The 21,252-nt window shown below is 35.5% G+C and overlaps 2 protein-coding genes across 3 annotated transcripts; one reads left to right on the top strand and one right to left on the bottom strand.

Moving 5' to 3' along the window:
• The first annotated feature begins 684 nt into the window (after positions 1 to 684).
• Positions 685 to 20,403, top strand: LOC143221915 (uncharacterized). Of its 2 annotated transcripts, XR_013011892.1 has the most exons (6): positions 685 to 898; positions 1,154 to 1,395; positions 1,640 to 2,017; positions 2,104 to 2,298; positions 19,895 to 20,185; positions 20,248 to 20,400. XR_013011892.1 is itself a non-coding variant. In XM_076447578.1 (5 exons), the coding sequence occupies exons 1-5, from the start codon at positions 858 to 860 to the stop codon at positions 20,017 to 20,019; spliced, it is 981 nt and encodes a 326-aa protein (XP_076303693.1). In that variant the 5' UTR covers positions 685 to 857; the 3' UTR covers positions 20,020 to 20,403. The 2 variants fall into 2 exon arrangements, 1 of the variants encoding a protein (XP_076303693.1); XM_076447578.1 differs by having other exon boundaries at positions 19,895 to 20,403.
• Positions 2,033 to 10,198, bottom strand: LOC143221916 (uncharacterized). Its single transcript, XM_076447579.1, has 4 exons — positions 10,030 to 10,198; positions 3,121 to 3,440; positions 2,751 to 2,983; positions 2,033 to 2,686 (listed from the first exon to the last, which is right to left on the bottom strand). Exons 2-4 carry the CDS (start codon positions 3,324 to 3,326, stop codon positions 2,517 to 2,519), a joined length of 609 nt encoding a protein of 202 aa, XP_076303694.1. The 5' UTR covers positions 3,327 to 3,440; positions 10,030 to 10,198; the 3' UTR covers positions 2,033 to 2,516.
• Positions 20,404 to 21,252: the final 849 nt, after the last annotated feature.

The raw sequence follows: 21,252 nt of genomic DNA, 5'->3' as shown, positions 1-21,252 counted from the left end.
ACCAGACGGCCAAAAATGTTTTGGAAACTTCGAAAGTCGGATTTTGTATTAGAATATGATAAAGAAGGTGGTGCGAAAATTCAGTAGTGCAACTCAACGACAAGTCAGATATTGTTGTTTTTCGAAAATGTGTTTTTGCAATTCCAAATCAGTAGTGTAACTCAATGACAAATTAGACAGGCACAAATTTTGGCGGAAATCAGTAGTATAACTCAATGACAAGTCGGATATTTGGGTAAAATTGGTGGTTCAATAAATATATATACGCAAGATAGAGGATGATATTCCATGGATATTCCAAATAGCCGCCATGAGATATAGAATGAGTTTTATGCACATGCGCGTTCATCGCAGTAACGTATTTACGTCCTATACATATATATAGTCATTATAGATTTATAATATATCTTATATTATATGCACATCTATGTACATTAAATTATAATATATATTGGGTTGGGGCAAGAAAATAATTTCGGGAAATAGAGCCCAATTTTTTGAAGTAAAAATATTTTCTTATTTATTCTTTTTGGCAAAAGATCTTTGAACAAAAGGGAAAATATCGTAAACATTAAAGTTCATCGCTTGAATAAAGAAATTCGGTTTTATTTTACGCAATATTACGGGGTGATCAAGGTACTTACCCCAATTTATTTAAACTTTTCCTTGCTTTATTCGCCGCGCATGCGCGAAAAAAACCCGTCCCATATCTCACTCTCACTGATTCCAACATTTCCAACTCCAACTGCGAGCAAACGATTCGGATATTTCGGAGTTATATCCAAATATAAACAATTTATTACTGAAAAAGGTACATTTAAATCTTGAAACAAGTTAACAGGGAAACATATCTCAAAATGGAGGATAAATTGCGACAGATGGAAGATGAAATGAACAGGTAATGTATAGCTATAAGCTACGTAAATACTCTAACCTTTTCAGAACTCTTATGTTATCATTTCACGTGAACTATATTTACGTTCTTGAAATGATCACGTCGTTTCTAAGTCGCATACTATGTTATACTGAACAGCTTGTTTGTTAGAAAACAAATAGATTAATACAAGTGCACATACAGGTAACCATATCGCTAAACATTTGTATGCGATGCAGACATTAATTTAGCTAACTATGAGATGAAACAATTTTTTAGATTCGAGGCTGAAATTGGTGGTCAGTTAGTTACACCAATGGTTAGACCTGTAATCGGTGCAAATACATATAATCAAGTAGCTAGACAATTAGAACAACACGAACTACCGACACCAGTTGTTGCTGCAGCAGCAGCAACGTTAGCTTTTCCACCGATGATTGGGTTTCCACCACCACCACCTCCACCGCCCCCACCACCTCCGCCTCCTCCAATGTTAATACCACAGCAAGTAGCAAGACAAGGTAAACCATCATAAAACTATTGTCGCTGTCTTATAACGTGGTACCAGGGGCAAGGAGAGCGAAGCTCACCATCACGCGTCGTGATATACCTGAAGTAGCAGTGGTAATCTTCTCGGCGAATAGCAAGACATTTGCGACACGACTTCTTTCGAGTACCACGTTATGAAACAGTGACGATACTTGATACATAAAGTTATATTTGTATGATACGCACAGATTCTATAAGAATATTTTTGTGATACAGGTACGGTTCCTTCTATTACGACATACTCATCACCCGCACAGATAAGTAACCCGTATTTACCAAACATGGTGGACCCGTGTTTAACTGCCACTCCAAAAACATATGAATCCACGTCAGCACCAATGATTCATCCAGAAATTATTGAACAGATTATCAATACAAAGATCCCAGAAGATGAGAGTAAAAAGAAACCAAAGGTGAAAGGAGTTAGCACTGCAGCAGAGTTGGCAATTAGTCAAGGAAAAGCAAGCTCTATTATGGCAAATGCCAGCGCAGAAGAGACTCATCCAAAGGGCAAAGGAAAGAAAAATAAGAAGATTGTTCGAATGGCTGGTGGACAGATATGGGAAGATCAATCTTTGTTAGAATGGGACGAAGGTGATTAATTCAACATTATTTGTACTGTTTATGAATTTTCTTTTTTGCTTTACATATTGTCTACAACATTTTCTTTGTACATGCAGATGATTTTCGAATATTTTGCGGAGACCTAGGGAATGATGTCACGGATGAAATGTTGGTTCGAGTGTTCGGCAAGTATCCCAGTTTTCAAAAGGCGAAAGTCGTTAGAGACAAGAGAACGAACAAAACCAAAGGATTTGGATTCGTTTCCTTCAAAGATCCTCAGGACTTCATCAAAGCAATGAAAGAGATGAATGGTGAGTCGAAAAACAATTGCATTTTTATTTATTTTACAATTCCTTTTTATGTTGCAAGAGAGAAAGAGTCCTTGAGGTAGAGTTTATGTTCGGATGAAAATTGTTCTTAATCAACTTTTTATAGAGGTACATCTAAAAATTTCTAAAGTGACTCTGCGATTGCCAAAGTTACGAGATCATTCAGTTCAGGCTGTAGTACGTCGATTGGTCGATTTTCATCATTTGCCAAATGGGCCCCATCCGTAAGCTATAAACAATTGCGGTATTATCGAGTATCTTCTTGGCTGTGAGGAAGCTCCATTGCGCAACGCGATGCGATAATCAGGGTGTGCCGCAGAAGGTGTAGAAGCGTCGTTCGATTTTGCCATTTCTTGTTGTTGTGCAGTACCTTGAACAATTCCACATGTGTTAAGACTTTATTGGTTCATAATCTTTAATATGTATGTCCTTACTGGCATAATTTCCACGAAGACTAGGGGGATTCATGTAAAGAACGGAAAACGGCATCCCGCCAGCACCCCAGCTACGAGACATAACTGCATCCTTTTTCGGTAATCTATTCCTGTTTTGTTTAGTATTCTGCAGCAACGTGTGAGCCCTTTTATCTATGACAGGAGCATTTTCGCCCCAAGATTCTATAATCGTATTAGGATCTACATTCACTGCTTCCCTTCGTATGTGTATTCTGGAAGTCATGGACATATTTATACAGTTATTTCAAACAAAGTTCTTGGTATAAAGATTACAAATCTTTTTAACTTTAAATTATCTATTGGCATTACGTCAAAGGTATTGCGAAAATTAAATGGTTGAAATATATACTTCGGCAGATCTTCCTGTATAGGAATATTCCCGTGAAGTTCTTCGACTGGTAATAATTCCCAGCAAGCTTCGTTAGAAGAACAGGGGGATACTACAGTGTCAATCACATTTCTGTTCAGATTCTTGACATCGGTCAGGGGAACAGCCAAAGTCAAAGTCGAAAGCGCAGTTAGTGCGGAGACAAAGATAACAATCGGGAGCATCATTTTGGTCAGGCTTTTCGTTCGTTATCGATCTCGTATTCGTCAAACGTTTCTTCCTTGAAACGCGTATCGTGGTTTGCATACAGCGGCGCGTCGTTTCCTTTCTCTTTTTCGACCCTAAAAAAGAAGTAAAAGTTTCAGTTTGTAAATTCCTCAATGTAACATAATGTAACAACCAAAAATATGGAAGCTAAATATCCATCGAAGTTTGCATAATTTGGTGTGTCAATCTAAAATCTATTCTTCGTTGTCTTTGCCGTAAACGAATTTTCGAAACTTTTAACTGCGCGACTCTTCAGTCACGAACATTTACGCAGATTCAACGTGAGGCAAATTAAATTGACATAACAAAAATGTTGCCACGGTCAACGTAAATACATATACAACAAAATATAGACAATATAGTTTACAGTTTACACTTGTGTCGATATTAAGACACAATAAAGTGAAAGAGTTATTTGTTAACTTTCGAAGAAAATTACAAATTTTCGACGAGTACAGTAGTCGGGTGGCTCTTATTTACTCTTGACAAAATTTCTTTTACGGCGCCCCGCATTGTTCCCCAATTGTCCTAAATAATTAAATAAAAATCTATGCAAAGTTTGAGTGTACACAGATAAGATAAAATAATTGAATGCTGATAAAATAGTTTTTCTCGAATATCTTCTAAACTATTTACCGCGTTCAATAATATGTTAAACAAAACCTGTAAATCTGAACAGGCTTGATTTTACGATCATTCACTTTTTGGTTGTACCATATGCCCTGCTACGTCTTGTATAAAAAAGTTGTTCAAAGTTTATTTAAAATTTGTGTTATATAACAAATGGAAATTTAAATATTTCCGATACGTTTATGTTGACCTAAACAGGGTATGGTGGTTAAAAATGATATTTCGATCACTTCGGAAATTCAAGCACGTGGGCCTTGGCAGAGTTGTTTTGTTATCCTGAGCTAAACCGCGATTGTAAATTGAATCAAAAGGTGGTGACGCTGCCAGTAGAAATGCGTAAGAAGATTGCGCTGTCTCGATGACTGTTATTAGGATGCTCGCAAATTCCCTATTCGACGACAGAGGATTTGGCTGTTTACATTTTCGAGATATTTCTGCAATGGGTGCGACTATTTATACAACATTCCAGCTTAATTTAGTACATCGAAACTCCCACACTTGCCGATTTTAGTGACTGGGCCGCGACGAGGAAAGGCTTTGTCATTGCCACGTGAACGGTGATTGATGGTGAATGTAGAATATGTTTTATTGGTGCTTTTATATGCTAATTCTTGGAAGAATAGAATTATTCAAAGAATTACATTACATCCGAGAGTAATACACATTAATTTTTCTGTATATACGCAACTCTCAATAATCCCGATTACCGCAGGCGGTAGGGTGTTCGACTGCGAAACCTCCTTTGGGCAGGATCGAATTTATCTACGCAATTTATTTAATAAAATATGAATTACGAAATTATTTTAACACTAAACCTACCACGAGGGGTCAAATGACCCATTTTAGATATTTTATTCGACAATTATTGAAATTGTAAAGGTATTTTCATGGGGATTTGTTGAATATATTTCTTCACTCCAGTATATGTTATAGCAAAAATCGCACAAAATATAAATAAATTTAATCTTGTTATTTTTATAATACTATACACATCAGTCACTTTTGATGGTCGGTAGGTTTAGTGTTAAGATTCATTCAATCTAGTAAAAATTAATCTTCAATTCTGGAGATGTAACTCTGTCGCCCAAGAAAGAATGACATGGCTGGCAACGTGTTCAAAGAACTTGAAAAAATATGTATTTTTCGAACCATTAACCTGGTTTCTCCTCGGAACAGTTTGTGATGATGGCAAACTGATAAGGGGTGGGAAGTGTCGACGAAAAAAAGCGTGGGTGACTTGGATAGGTCTAATCCGAGACGATGAGAGTTCACTAACCCGTAAAGTGTATCTTATAAAGGTAATTCGACCGTGCGTAGGATTAATCTTCTTTCAGAAAAAAAGTGATTAAAATTCGGTGGGTTCAATCCCCATGGGCCTATATTTGACATAAAATTGGATACCCTTCTCCTGTTTACATTATCAATTTACGATACACATTATACAAGGAATTTGCATAGAAAAGTAAATTAGCTTTCACAGTTAAGTTAATTAATTTTTACACTCAGTTGTCGAAAGAAACACATTTTGTTAAGTTATTTGAGATCCCAGAAGATTAAGCAAAATTAATGTTAATGTTAATAGACAACTGATCTTTATGCAAATTCAGACCTTAAGATGTTGACTTACACAGACTGTTCGGTAACTGGCGATACAACTGAACAGGGGGCGATTTTACATAAAAAAAGAAGTCGAAAATTTATAAAATTTTTTCATACGAGTATTTATTTTCAATCGACTATCCAATAGCACGCATATTCCTAGAATTTTCAAATTCGATTGTCTCGAAAACGGAGTCTCATATGAAAAAATCTTATTCTATATTTTCGACTAATTTCTTTCATGTAGAATCACCCCCTGTTCGGTTGTACCACCGGTTATCGACCACCCTGCATAAACAGCAGTTAAGTTTTCAACAGTTAAGAATCCTATTGAAACGCAAAATAAAATGAACGACAAGCTAATTGAATTTCATTTGAATTTATCATATCGTTACTGGTATATGTTCGCAGTTGTGATTGTTCATGTTTCAGTAAATGTCAGATCTGTGAATCAATTGTAATACGGTCCATCGATCACATTCGCGGTCACGAAATTCGTATTAGTTGCGGATGGGTATTGAATATTCCTGTTATACGGAACCTACAGTTCCCTAATATCCGGACGGCAATTAGCAATTATTAGGTTCAAAATGTCAGAGGAAATTTCGCGCAAGGGTCGCCGTAATTGTTCATTATTCAACTCGCCTTCTAACGAGAAATTTATGAACGATTATGTAAAGTAATGTCTGTTTCTTTCGTCGCGACGGCTTGCTCCGTCTCTAGACTATTCATTGAAAGACACAATACCCTAACTAATTCACTATGTACGTGTAATCACGTTAGGACGTGCCGTCGCATTTTCCAGTTTAAATTTCTCAGAACATCCGAGAATTGCATGAATTCCCGACCCTTGTCGAACACCGTTTATCCATTTCTCTTTTAATACCATTTCCTCGAAGAAATCTCGTTGGAAAAGAATTCCATTCAACTGTTAGAAGCTCGGCACCTCTGGAAATATTCCATTTACCATTTAAACTGTGGTGCCCAAGGTGGTTCGGAACCCACCTTATAAAAACTGTAGGTCCCGTCGCGACAAAATACTAACAGGATTAAGTGCGACGTATAAAATAACCAATAAAAAAAAACTGTTAGAAGCTCGGAAGCTCGGAATTTTTATCTTAACACATTACCGATCGGTGATTATTGCATAATTTTGAAAAATCTATAGTGCGTGGCTAAACACTTTTAAGAATGGCTAAATAATTTTAATAGTTTATAAAATAGAGTTCAATAGTTTTATAAAAACTAAGTTTCATTTAAGATTGCAATGTAAAAGAAAATTTAAGTGCCAAACGGCGTGGTGGTAACGTTGTATGTAGATTGTTACGGGGAAGGCCAGTGTTCAAATGTAAAAGAAAATTTCTATACTTTCTTTTGGTACAGCAGAATTATTGAAAATCGTATTAATAGGCTTCCGATAGGTAAAGTGTTAACTTACAATTATTTACTCAATATTGTAGAAGATATTGACGATCAACAGCTGTGCAAAGATACAGTTGTGTCTAGCGTTGTTATTTACAAGTATCGCCATGGCTCCAGTCGTAACGTGTTGGAATAGTACGGTTCAAATTAATCACATTTTGCATACAAAAATACATGACAAATGTTTTATTGTTGTTTGCAAATGTTTGCAATAGAATCGTAGAGAATATTTTATTCAAAGTATTTTCCATCGTTAGAATACCCTGCATTGATCGGAATAAATGGTAATCTGATGAAGTATTATAATATCTGGTGCATATGGTGGATGTGGTAAGAATCCCCTCCAAGCATGTGCATCAGTAAAGGGCAAAAACTTATTCAAGTACTTAATATTTCATATAAAAATTACATTCAGGTTAGTTACTTGTTAAATATTTCATCAATTTACTAATTGGTGTATTATAATATGTATTAGTGAAATATTGGCGTGGGTCAGAAATGACTCCGCGATAGGCTTAGAAGACGCAGGAGTCCGAGAGTTAATCACCATCGTTCATATTGAAGGGTTTGAAAACAGGTGTCACGGTTTGGGGTGAGAAATCATATTTGGTCGAATATCTCGGAAACAACTAGAACTAGGGGATGGTCTAAATGGCAAAGTTGTGTACCTTTAATAAATTAATTTGTTTAAACAATACGTTAAAGGACAATATTTTTTGTTAATTTTTTCATTTACACGTTAATCTATTTTCTAGAATATTCGTGTGTGAGAAGTGCATACTCGAATACGAAATATGGGTGAATTGAAATTTTGGTTTTTGAAAGAAGTTATTATAATTTACATTCTTCGATGTTTTCTATATACATATAAATTACATTGTATAAATACTAAATGTAAAAAATTAAGAGTCCTTATAGAATAATATTTAATTTATTCGAATTAAAAATGTTGGAAAGTTGCACTGTATAATTTTATAACCAGTATAAAAGGCTGAACAATGTTTATTATGATAATTTGGTAGATAACTGTAATTTCCAAGTAGTGTTTTTACCGTAACCCCACGATTCGCTTAAATATCGTATTCCTGAATTTAGAATCACTTCGTCCACCATTGATACCACTAATCGATGTTCAGTCTGCATACTACATATAGTGATAAGAATTTGACAAGTTAATGGGAAAATCTCTTTATTTGAATTTTCCTAAAAATGGACACGAATTTTATAATTATTTCATTCTAATACTATTTCTTTTGTAATGTATTATGCTATACAATAATAAGTATAACAAATTTCCCAAATAACAAACAATATACTAAATTCAATAATACTATTATTCCAGCAAAATTCGTAAGATGAATAAGACTATACCAAAAATTGTATAAATAACCAGTCAATGAACTAGAAATCTTCGGACAGCTGTACAAAAAATTTCGAAGAAAACAAAGAATATTATATTTAATTTCAAATAGTTGTTCTATATTAAATATGAACAATAGTCAAGTATACAATACTGTGCATATTTAAACAAATATGGAAAATAAGAGATAATCATGTTTTAGAAAAATAATAAATAATAAATAAATTAAATAATAAACTGCACAAGAAAATTATAAATTATAAATTCAATTGCATGACAAAGTAATAGGACATTTTTTAATTATTTCTAACGCTCACGATGACAATAAGCATTGCCATAAAAATGTTCTGAACACTTGAGGGTAATAAACCTTCCCTTAAACCAGCGTTTAATTTGCTCATTCTGTACATTGTGAAAAAAACAAACAAATTCATTGTTATACAATTATTTTCTATATATATGACGACAATTGTCGTTAATGGGAATATTTTCTACATTGATAATACGCATAATTACAATGACAGACACTTGATTTGTTTGATCGAATAATTTTTACCGGGGGTAGTAGAGGGTGACCTGTCCAGTGAATGAACATAATTCGTATTAAACGAGAAAATAATATTCATGATGCCCATCTATTGTTGAAATAAATGCAGTAATTGTATTGTAAATTCATAGATGTCCCGCTAAAGACATTTAATTTTTCTTTATAACCTATTCGCTACTACATTAATTTATTTAGCGGTTGTTCGAACGACATCCAAGAAAAATTTTCTATAGAATTATTTTAACCTATAATTAAACCCCACTGAAATTTAATTCCATTAAAATATTCTAAACCACCTAGTCAATTTAATAGTACCCCCCTTAAAATTCAAATTTGAGAACAATAAAATATTCTTCACTAAATTTAATTATTGTACTAATTAACTGTATTTTATTAAAATTTATTAATAATATAACGATCTGAATGAAATTATAATAATATACTCTCTGTAATATTAACATTTTCTATAAAATTATTGCAACCTAAAATGAATCCCCTCTAAAATTTACTGTCATTAAAATATTGACAATAGAAAAGAAAAATAGAATTAATAAATGGAATTAATTGTATTTTATTAAAATTCATTAATAATATAACGATCTGAATGAAATTATAATAATATACTGTCTCTATTGAATATTGACATTTTCTATAAAATTATTGTAACCTAAAATGAAACCCCATTGAAATTTAATGTCATCAAAATATTGACAATAGAAAACCACCTAGTCAATTTAATATTACCCCCCTTAAAATTCAAATTTAAAAACAATGAAGTCCTCCTCACTAAAAATCATTATGCAAATGAACTATATTTTATCAAAATAATAACATAAGGATCTGATTTAGTCGATTTTGGATACAAACTACAACCACCAAATATTATTAGACTTGTGTTCTGAAATGCAAGAACTAGCAATGACAGAGCCTTGCGAATTTCAAGAGACATGCGGAAGTGTCCATACACTGGACAGATCACCCTAGCCTGAACGTTGCGGAATGTATACCTTAAATTTCATTGGTTCCGAGGGAGGTTGAAAATTGTATTTTTTCGCGTTTTGACGATTGTGGGGTCGAATAGTGTGAATGGCTGGGAAAGACTCACCTTCGTCGAAAGACACGACCGTCTGTTCGTTTCTCGATCAGTTGATCCTTTTCGCTCGGTTGCCCGTCGACGACGATTCTCGGCTCTGGATCGTTTCGCCTTCGCCGGAGTCGGAGCAGTCGGACATTGGTTTGCCCGTCGGGGTGATGGGGACGGAGTGCGTCGCGACGTCGGACGTCCCGCTACTCATTCAGCAACCCCTACCCCTGGCGGTGCTCCTCGCCCCCGTCGGCGACCCCTCCACTTGATCGGGAACAGCCAATCGGCTCTCTCCGAGTTGCTCTCCTAGATTTCTTCTTCTCTGCCGAGATTCCTCCGCATCTGTCTCTACTTCTTTCTTTCTGTTTCGCTCGCGCTCGTCATCATCGAGATCGTTGTCATTGTGTGGTTATCGTCCTCTTCGGTGGTGCGTCGACAACGTCATCGAAATTCCGCATCGCGTTGCTCTCATGCTCGCGTTTCCCTCCACGGCATTTATTTTGCTTCTTCTTCTTTTTCGTTTTCCTCGAGCTCTAACACCAACTCGGTGTCTAACTCTAACTCAGGGACCATAACTGCTATAACCGAAAAGAAGAAGAGTCGTGGGATAACAAGTATTTCGTTGACTGAAATCGTATCGGTTACAAATAAGGATTATAAGTGACCGAAATTACTTTTATTCTTGTTGGTAAATGATCAAAAATATCGATTTTCGAACTTTTTCGTTACGAGTAACAGTGATCAGTAGACTGCGGATGTATATGCATTTATAGCAAGATTGAGAAGATGAAATTGAAAATTGTTGGGAAATTTTAAAAATTGAAGATGTCAATATACGATTTCTCTTCTATTCAAATCATTAAGGGAAGGAATAACGTTCAATTTAGTTTCTATTCCTTGCAATCGATGTAGACAATTTTTATTTTGCATGAAGATCCGCAAGTGATCAGTGTTCAAAAATTTGGATCCTTCTTCGATAACTGTTATCGATGAAGAGAAACTATTTCGATCATTTGTAATAGTTATCAATGAGAGAAATTTATTTCAATCGCTCATAACTAGACTGCGGATCTTTATGCAAAATAAAAATATTCGGCGTCGATTGTGGAGAGCAGTGGTAATAATAAAAATTCATTTCATCCCTTAATAGTCTTCTTTTTCACGTTGAAAATAACATAACAATATTCTTAGATTTCTTATAATTTTCACTGTTTTATATTTCATGCAATTAATTTCTTCATAAATGCATAAAAATCCGCGGTCTACTCATAACAATTATCGATCAGAGAGTTTTATTCCAGTCGCTCGTAACAGTTATCGACGGGAGAAGTTTATTTTGATCCCTCATGCCAGAGTTATCAATGAGAGACGTTTATTTCGATCGCTGATTTTGAATGAAAAATACGAGAACCCGTTATTCTAATGGGTGCCATAAACCTGGTGTTAAATAGGTACAAATTGTGTCGTCTGCGGGCCGGTTTACTCACAAAGACCCTAACTCGGTCTCCAACTTGGACTCGAAAGTCGAACTCCTGATTCGCGAACAGAAGCGGTCCAGATGAATCAGAGTCATACGCGAATGCTCCGCTGACCACGCGTTCTCCCATTTGAATACCAGGCATATTTCCGTCGATATATTTATTGTAGGCCGAGGGACACACGCTCGATTACAAAATAAACATATTGTCTCCCAAGGTGCTCGTATTTCAACTGCGAATCATCTCGGAGACCACGCCGCGTCGCGTGCTCGCTTCGTGCGTTCCTCGTGGTGAATTGAAGAGGTAGACGAGAGAATCGACTCGATTTTGAGCCATGTGTGGGCAATCGAAATTTCGAGTGGGTCGGAAGGTATTTTTTCTACACTTAGTTTTTGCAGATAGGCTAAATGGACCTGTTACTGCGGGTGTACGTTTTACTGCGGTGTTTTTCCCCAAATGAGATTCAAATACGTAAAAATAAATATAGGGCATGTCAAGGTCGTAGTATACTAGACCAGGGGTCGGCAAACTACGGCCCGCCGCTAGTTTTTCATCCGGCCCGCGGGATGATATTGTTTTTTACATGAAAATTAAGTCAAATTACGCGCTATTTAGTCCAGTCAACGAAAAGTTGTAGAGGGAAATGAAAGGAATACAATTTTTAACTTTGAGTCTTTGTTTGGACTAGTGAGGAGGTAAACATACTAAAAGTCCCCACTCCTAGGAGGTGAGCGGAGTGCAGGGGGCACATAGAAGGTCCCCTTTTTCGGTTTTCCGCGTATATCTCGGAAACTATGCATCCTAGCGATAAGACCATTCTATACAAAATTAAAGCTGGCAACATGTGCCATAAGATTGATTGTATTCATTTTTTCGTTATCTTGTATAGTTTACGAGATATCCGCGCTCAAAGTTCACTAATTGTGAAGTTAACTCTTCAGCACAATTACTGCTCCTTCTTTGCGTCGCAAATTTTGATCGTTCATTATTTTTTCCATGATTTTCTATGATTCTATCATTGAAACAATTGGCTTGTGACAGCTACAATATGATATAAATATTCTTGATTAAATTTTTGTATAAATGTCTTGCAAATACAGGATCGAGAGTTGTTCCTGATCTTGTTGTCACTTCATTACGATTATTTACCATTTCCAATCTTAATTTACTTCTAAACATTACTAGACTGCAAGAAGCTTTTTCATTCTAGAGAAATTGTCGATATTTAAACTGTGTGATAATTTGCAATAATGTACAGCAATGAGCAGTGTCATTTTAAAGTTTACTTTTACTATTGAAGCGTCTCTGAAACATCGACAAATACATATTTTCCGTGAATGAATCTTCCGTGGATTTGAAGATTGGATCTCCCCTTTACGACGACATAAAAAAATTTTATTAAGGTTTAAATGAAAGATGTGTAGCCAGTATCATAAAGCAGTGAACGAATTTGTGGAAGATTCTTTCGCAAACATTTTGTTTTCCACGTTTTTCTACAGAGTTTTCAAATTATAGCATGTTTTCGGAAAAATATGTCTTGAGTTTCCCACTCGCCACATCATGTCAGAATATCTTAGTGGAAAATGAATAATGGCGTGCGAAAGTAGAATCTTCAAGCTTTAAACTGTGTCCAAGTTTATGATTGTACGATTATTTATTACGGAAGTACAACAGGTTAAATATCGACAATTTCTCGGGAATCAGAAACCGTGTGTAGATCCACGGTAAGTAATGAAAGCCAAACAACGAAGCTGAAGTAGCAATTACGATAATTGCTGCTTCAATTATTGTTCGCTCTACGATTGTTAATAAACTTTATTTATCTATATTTACTTCGCAGTTACTTCGCCAACTCAATCCCATTGAAATTCGAGAATTGTCTTTTTTTATCAGATTCTGACGCAGAAGATATACAGTAGAGTATGCAAAATAAACGTAATTAGTTCTAGACCATCCTTTGATGTAGCATTGAGGTGCATTGAAATATATACACGGTTGCGGAGTAATCTGTTCGAAGCCTTCAATCTCCGACCAACTTATCTCGAAATGCGATGACTGAAATAGGACAGCTTTATGGAATACGTTATCAAACGTGATATACGAAAAATCTCGGTGTAAAGATGATGTAAAATTAATTGATTTATAGTTTATACATTATGCAGAATTTTAAAATATACGTACGTATATATACAGTGGATCCGAAAAGTATTAAAACAACGACTTCTTAAAGAAGCAAATGTTTCTGTAAAAGTTTTACCAAGCTTGAAACAAAATTTAATATTTGCTCTTTGTTCCGTCGTGTTTTTGTGACGAGGAGACTGATGGTACTATCACTTTATGCGCTATATCTTGACAATCCGTTGTTCGATTGTAGTGATCGTGTTCTTGTTTTGTAGAGGAAACTTACAACTTTCAGGTTATGTTTTGTTCCAATAAATTAAAGAAGTTCCGTTACTTTCCGGACATACTGTGTACACTGTACGTTACTGTGCAAAAGAAGGAAGCACCCGGCCATATTTAATAGAACAGCGTGAAAATTCAAATAAGAACACAGTAAATAAACTTATTTATATCGATCGTATTATTGTTAATAACAATTGTTGAATAATATACAAAAAAAAACAAAAATTAACTAAGCAATTTTGCTAATTTTAAAATAATCGTAGTTTCGGTCACTAATTTGGACCATTTCCAAGATTGAATTGAATTGCGTCTGTAAGAAAAATAAAATAATTTCTATATGTAGAATAACATACAATTTTCAAAAAGTAGTATACTATTAAATGTTTAAATGTATGGGAAATTAGTGACCGAAACGTCGATTATTTGAAAATTAGCAAAATTGCTTAGTTGATTTTTGTTTTTTTGTATTTAACGATCGAACCGTAGCGCCGATATCATTCAACAATTGTTAAGAACACAGTAAGTTTTGGAAAAGGATGCCGCTGTTTAATCTAATACTTTAAATGCAATAAATCAATCATATTTACACATCATATCATTTGCACAGTAGTGCACATATACCAAAACAAAAACTGACCCACTAACCATTATACCAAATTCGATTTTCTGGAAAACGGAGCCTGATATAGGGACAAATTTTACTCTACATTTTCGACGTATCTTTTTTTTTTTATGTAGAGTCACCCTCATTTCGGTTGCACCCCGTAGTAAGAAAGGCATGCGGACGTCGAGCGCGACAAGTGGCGCGCAGAGTATTCGGTCAGACGCAACAAGTAGTTTAAGCACATGTAGCGCATGATCCAGCGCGGCGCGCCGCACAGTGGGACCTTTCGTCCAAATCGGAGACAAAATCAAAGAACTTTCGATAGAAATGAGGTAGAGCGATGAAATTTTTTAAAAATTAAAACTGAAACTTTGCAGAATATGGGAAAAATAGGGAGATTATGGTACGATCGTTTTTTAACGTTGAGAAAATTCGTTAAACATGTAGAATTTCAAGAAATCGATTTTGCAATATCCTGAGGTCGTAGACAAATTTTGAGACCAGATTTGGAATCAGCGTGAAAAAATCTACGGGAAATGAAGTACAGCATGTTAAAAAAAAAATGTTTTCCGGGCGTGGTATTGGAAAAACCACAATTTTCTTGAAATTGTGAAAGTTTAACGAATTTTCTCAAGGTTATAAAATGTTCGTTCCATAATCTCCCTATTTTTCTCATATTCTGCAAAGTTTCAGCTTTAATTTTAAAAAAATTTCATCGCTCTACCTCATTTTTATCGGAAGTTTTTTGATTTTGTCGTGGATCGTGGATCGCGTGTGATCCTCGATCGACCCGATTCACAGTGGTCCAGGCGGCCGATCTAGCAGTTTATTTGGTAAAAAAATGACTTGTCGTTTCAATTGTTCAGCAATGCCGAAAATGTCGATATTAATGAAATTTAATCGAAATTATCATTAGAACAAGTATTGTAAATTAACATTTTATGAACATGATGTTCGATCGAAAAAATGATGAATTTCCTTTTGTAAACCTTGCCGAACTTGGGCAAGGAAAAACTGCGCGACTGGTTCGCAATCGCCGATCAATTTGAACAAACGCGTCGTCTAGAAAGAATTCGTGGAATTCAAAGAAGAATACGTAAATGTGTGGGTGGCCGATGACGAATTGCGCGAGAAAAAGTTGAAAAAACAGAGTTACCGTTCCCATTAAATGTGACAACTGTTATACAGTGATCGTCGATGGTTTCCCCCGTGGCTGCTTCGATTTGCGATAAATGGGGGTCGCATGAAATGGAAAATATTTATGTACTTCAGTAAAACTTGCATAGAGATAATGAACTATTAAATAGAACAAATTTTAGAATTAATATTACTAATTAAAAGATTTTACTGGTTTGGTATTTCTAAAAGTAGAACCACGGAGATGATGAATCTTTGAACGGATATATGAGTGGTTGTTTGAGGTACCTGGCCTCGGTCAGGTGGAACCTTGCGATCACTTTGACTATGTCTACACACCTGATCCGTGGCTCTGCTATAATTATTTTAAAAAATTCTTGAACGTTTCGAATATTTGTACGTACGTGAATTATCGTCAATTCCTCCTTGAACTTTTGGGTTTTTAACGCGAAAAAATCGGAGATCGTAAAAGTTTTTGAACTGTGGCAGGTTCTACTCTTAAATATGTCTTAACAAATACTGCGAAACTTTTTTTTTTGGGAAGTAGTAGTTTTAGTTTGAATAGAACTTACAAGATATAGAAATAAACATTCTTCTATTACAGGGATGAATTCACCGTTCATGAGTTCACCGTTATTAAAAGATTGTTGTAACGAATACTGAATGATATTCAATAGGTAGCACTATACCAATATTAAAGAATTATTACAGCTCCTCTTATGGATCTGATTTAATAAGCATTCTAAAATAAAATACACATTCTAAAATTACTAATTAATTTCATCTAGTCAATTTCTAATCAAGTTTACCGCTTGACTGGTCCCAAGAGGGATCCACCCACTGCTGAGGATAATACTTTTACAGTTACGGTAGAGACCTTTGCGACACTTACGGAAATAATACTGTAATCGGTAAATTAAAACTATTCTTTCCGTCCATTTGACGGCTGGTCTTAAAAATGTGTACGGAGGCTTTGTTGACTGAATGCAGGTTACAGTTGAAATTGTTGTTTTGATATTTTGTTGAGAAAGACCGAATCGAAATGCGTAGAAGTCTTTAGAGTTTACAGGAGGCTGTGGCGGGAGGAGTCACGCGTCTTTTTGTCGTGTTTCGAGTTACGCGTTTCCAAAAGAGACGGAAAGTGGAGGAATAGATGGGTGACGGCGTGGGCGATCGCGAAACAGCTGAGAAATTGATGGTTGTGTTCCGAGGTCGCGTGCCTTTCCCAGATAGAACCGTTCTTACTGATGCATCTCGAAGAATATTTTTGGCTTCGGGAAGATCCTGCGATGCATCGTTCCGATAACTAATTTTTAGAAACAGCTTTTACTTTCTCTTTCACACTCTTTCTTCGCCGCTTCTTTTTTAAAATTCTTTTTATTCCCAAATTATTATTCAATTGATTAGTTAAGTTTTAGCAAAAACATTTTAACACTCGGAAAACGTTTAAGAATTAAGGACCAAGGTAACCAAAGGAAAATAATGAACGCACGATTACGAGCTTAAACTTTTATTATATCCTGATATCTTGTATTTAGATCATGAACTTTCATTCAAAATAAACAATTTAGGGTTTAGGAATTACATAAAAATTTATTTTGACTGTTTTTGATTAGTGAATTTATTAAATTTATGAGAAAGATTTAATATTAGAATGTAAATTAGAAAGTTTATTATATATAATTTAAAAAGAGAGGTTAAAATTATATAATAAATTAGTTTTATTATTACTATAATTAGAATTTATTGCGAAATTTAAGGGACGACTTTGAGGCATCATTAAAAATTGCTACATCATTATTGAAAATATTATTCACATTCGCAAATTTGTTCATCTTTAAGAAACTACTAAACATTTCAGTATTATATGAATAAATTGCATCAGTTTCATATGCATGTAATTATTCTTTTTAAGTCACCGTAAGTATCATTACTTAATCATATGGTATGGTATGATCAACACGTAATGGTATGATTGTAATTGTTTAAAATGGAACTTTCTATTCTGATGGCGATTTAAATTGGTAGAAAAACAACCCGCAATTTATTCTTCGAATGGCTCGTGGAAGAATCGAACAGAACTCGTACCTACCTCTTTAACAGGGAAACATTATGGTGTTATTCTAGTCTAAAACCAAACAGTAAGAGTACCGTGGCATTTTCACGAGGTGAAATCATTTGTCTTTTCCCGTGAATATTCCTTCCATTTTTCTCATTTTTATAAACCCTAAATTAAGCCCATCTCAAATAGATCCAAGTCATTCTCTAAATTTTACACATAAAAAAGTTGTAAAAACTAACCTGTAGTATTTTCTTCGTGATTTCGAGAAATTCTTTCGAAATTTCCTTTACATGTCCTTTACCCTCGTAAACTGTAATCGTTGTATTTTCTCAAAAACAAACAATTCAAGCCGTTCAATATATAATTTTAAGAAAAATATTCTGAATATTTTAAAAAAAGTCCTTGTATGTAGGTCATATAAAGATCCATTCATTTTTACGCAGAACTTGATACTGTAAGGAGGCTCGATACGCCGCACAGTGGGTAAATTTGACCTAACTCGATTCAAAATCAAAGAACTTTCGATAAAAATGAGGTAGGGCGATGAATTTTTTTAAATTAAAGCTGAAACTTTGCAGAAAATGGGAAAAATAGGGAGATTACAGTACGAACGGTTTTTAACCTCGAGAAAATTCGTTAAACTTGCACAATTTCAAGAAAATGTGGTTTCTCCGTTACCACGGGCTGAAAAAATTTCTTTTTTAACATGCTATGTATCATTTCCCGTAGATTTTTTCGCGCTGATTTCAAGTCTGGTCTCAAAATTTCTCTACGACCTCAGGATTTTGCAAGAAATCGATTTTTGAAGGTTGATGTCCCCCCCAGTGAATACAGTATTTTACATTTACGGAATAGGTGCCAACAACCGTAGTCCCGTTGAAAGCACCGGTTCTCGTTAGATCACCGAAGTTAAACAACGTGGAACGTGATCGGCACTAGGATGGGTGACCGTCTGGTCAAAAACCGGAAAGTGACCCACCAGGGGTGTTTTTCACGTGTTGTTGGCAAAAGGTGGTTCGGAACCCACCATAAACAGTAGGTCCCGCTGAAAAGGCGATGGTGAGAGTGGAAAAAGGAAGAGGATTGGTAAATGAATTTGAAACCCTGAGGGGACCAAATATCATGTCCATACCATACCATACATTTACGGAATAGAATGCTTGAACTTTAAACGTATGTAGAGATTACAATAAAGTGACAGATTGTGTAGGTTGAGTGACGAAGTCGAAGGAGCGAAAAGAGAGAACACTTACAAGATACCCCGAGGCTGTTAAAAACAAGGGAGAAAACGTAATAATGTGTTTATAATGATCGTGGGTGTTGTCTATCTTGAGGGGGAATAATAAAGTCTGTAAGAATTTGCTCTGAATATCCAGGAATACACAACATTACTCCCCCCTCCCCCCCAACAATGTTTTCACAAGGGTGCGGAACCTTGTAATTTGTTTTTTATGAAAACCACTTTGCCGGCCGTTTATTTACCCCTCCACGGGTTCAGGAGATATCGGTTTCCTGCTTTGAGAAACATTATACGGAATGTCTCAAAAATATGAAATTTCTGGAAATATGCACGTCCTCGACTTTCCTCATTGTCTAATTTCAGTTCAAGTGACGTTTCGATTGTTAATATTTTCAACAGAATGCTAAGCTTAAAAAATAGTACAGATCTTTTTGATGAATATAGTTAGGGTTGCCAGATCTTTTATATTTGATGCGAGTCTTCTATATTTGAACTTAATCTTTACGTGCCTATAGGAATTTTCAAAAATCTTTGTTCGAATAAAAAAGTTTAAAATGTGCTGTGTATACCTCTTTTACTTGAACTCCTATATTTTGAGCCTGTATATACATAATTGCAGTTTTCACTACTTCTTCTATATTTGGATAAAACATTTCTGGCAACCCTAAATGTAGTTGATCGAAAGTTTGTTTTATGCAATTTTCAATTTTTGTAGACAAATTTTAAGAGAAAGTGGAATAAAATAGAATCTTATTTACCTTGGTAGTAGTCTTTTTAGATCTGAAGTAAATTGAAATCGTATTAAATTCTGTCATATTTTATATCCTAGCATTTTTCGAACATTTCCAAAAGCCATAATTGCATAAAGATCCAATCCGCAGTCTACTCATCACTGACACGGTACGGTGTCTCCCAACCATTGCGGAATTCATTCATTTGATCAGAGTAAATTGTGATTTCAGGACGATACGTGGGTTCCCGACCTATAAAGCTGCGCAAGAGCTCCTGGAAGCAGCGAAATTTGGAGTCGGTCCGGAAGAAGGAGAAAGAGAAACAGGCGTTAATTGGTCTGCTGACCGGCCGGTGACGCAACATAACCCTCGTTCTTCCATTTCCACGAGTTACTGTTGCTTTCATCGCCATGAACACTTGTCTCGGAGCATTCGTCACTCGAGCCATCTCTTTAGCTGTGAATCATTAAATTTACTTTTCTCGTTCCGGCACACTTCTGGCGAGAAGCTCACCGCGCGAAGGTGATGGAACTAAAATTCTACGACAGTCTGATCGTTTATTTCATGATGTTTTCTGTGTACAGAACGCTAAAGCTTCAAATTGACGTGACAAGGATCCTTGATAGTCAATCAACAGATTTGCTTTCCCGAAGTTTCGTTAGCAAATAGACGATTTATTGTTTCTAGAAGTGCGATTGACTTCTCTGTAAAATTTTATAAATTAAGGAAAATAAATTCTTATCGTAACTCGATTTTTTCCTTTTTAACCGACTTCGAAAAAGGAGCCTTTTCTTTCTATGTATGATCATCGATTACGCCGAGATGGATGGACCAATCGGAACGAAACCTTCTGCATCTTGTAGAGTATGTCCTCCGAGGTGGTCCCGTGAAATAAAAATTTTGCATTTTTTTATTCCTTACGATTTTATTTGCGAAAAATGAATTATTTCATGTATGTTCACCTTTTATCAATAGTCAACGAAAAGTTGTAGAGGGAAATGGAAGGAACACAATTTTTAACTTTTGGTCTGTGTTTGGACTAGTTAGGAGGTAAACATACTAAAAGTCCCCACTCCCAGGAAGTGAGCGGGTGCAGGGGTGCACGTAGAAGGTCCCCTTTTTCGGTTTTCCGCGTATATCTCGGAAACTATGCATCCTAGCGATAAGACCATTCTATACAAAGTTAAAGCTGACAAAATGTGCCACAAGATTGATTCGATTCAGTTTTTCGCTATCTCGCATAGTTTCCAAGATATCCGCGCTCAAATTTCACTGATTATGAAAAAGAAAATAGCCGGGTGAAATTCGCCCCCGGCGGGATTTGAATCGAGCTTGAACCATTCGATAGCCTTCCCAAAAAGCTCCCCTCTCTGACAAGTTTCAGCCCCATATCTCATCTGTAAGGGTAGTTATTGAGAAAAATCGAAATGCCAGTTTTTGGCCCATTTTCCCTATTTATTGACAATTTAAAATTCTGGAAAAAATCTGACACATTTCGGACACCAAGCCACATATCAGGTATCATTTCCAGATTTTTCCGTTGCAAGCTATGGTCGTAAAACATGAAAAACACGAAAAAAATCGAAAAA

The sequence above is a fragment of the Lasioglossum baleicum genome, chromosome 3, assembly GCF_051020765.1.
Source record: "Lasioglossum baleicum chromosome 3, iyLasBale1, whole genome shotgun sequence".
Lineage (NCBI taxonomy): Eukaryota > Metazoa > Arthropoda > Insecta > Hymenoptera > Halictidae > Lasioglossum > Lasioglossum baleicum.
The sequence above is the reverse complement of the archived record's forward strand: the minus strand, read 5'-3'. Positions and strand labels throughout refer to the sequence as shown.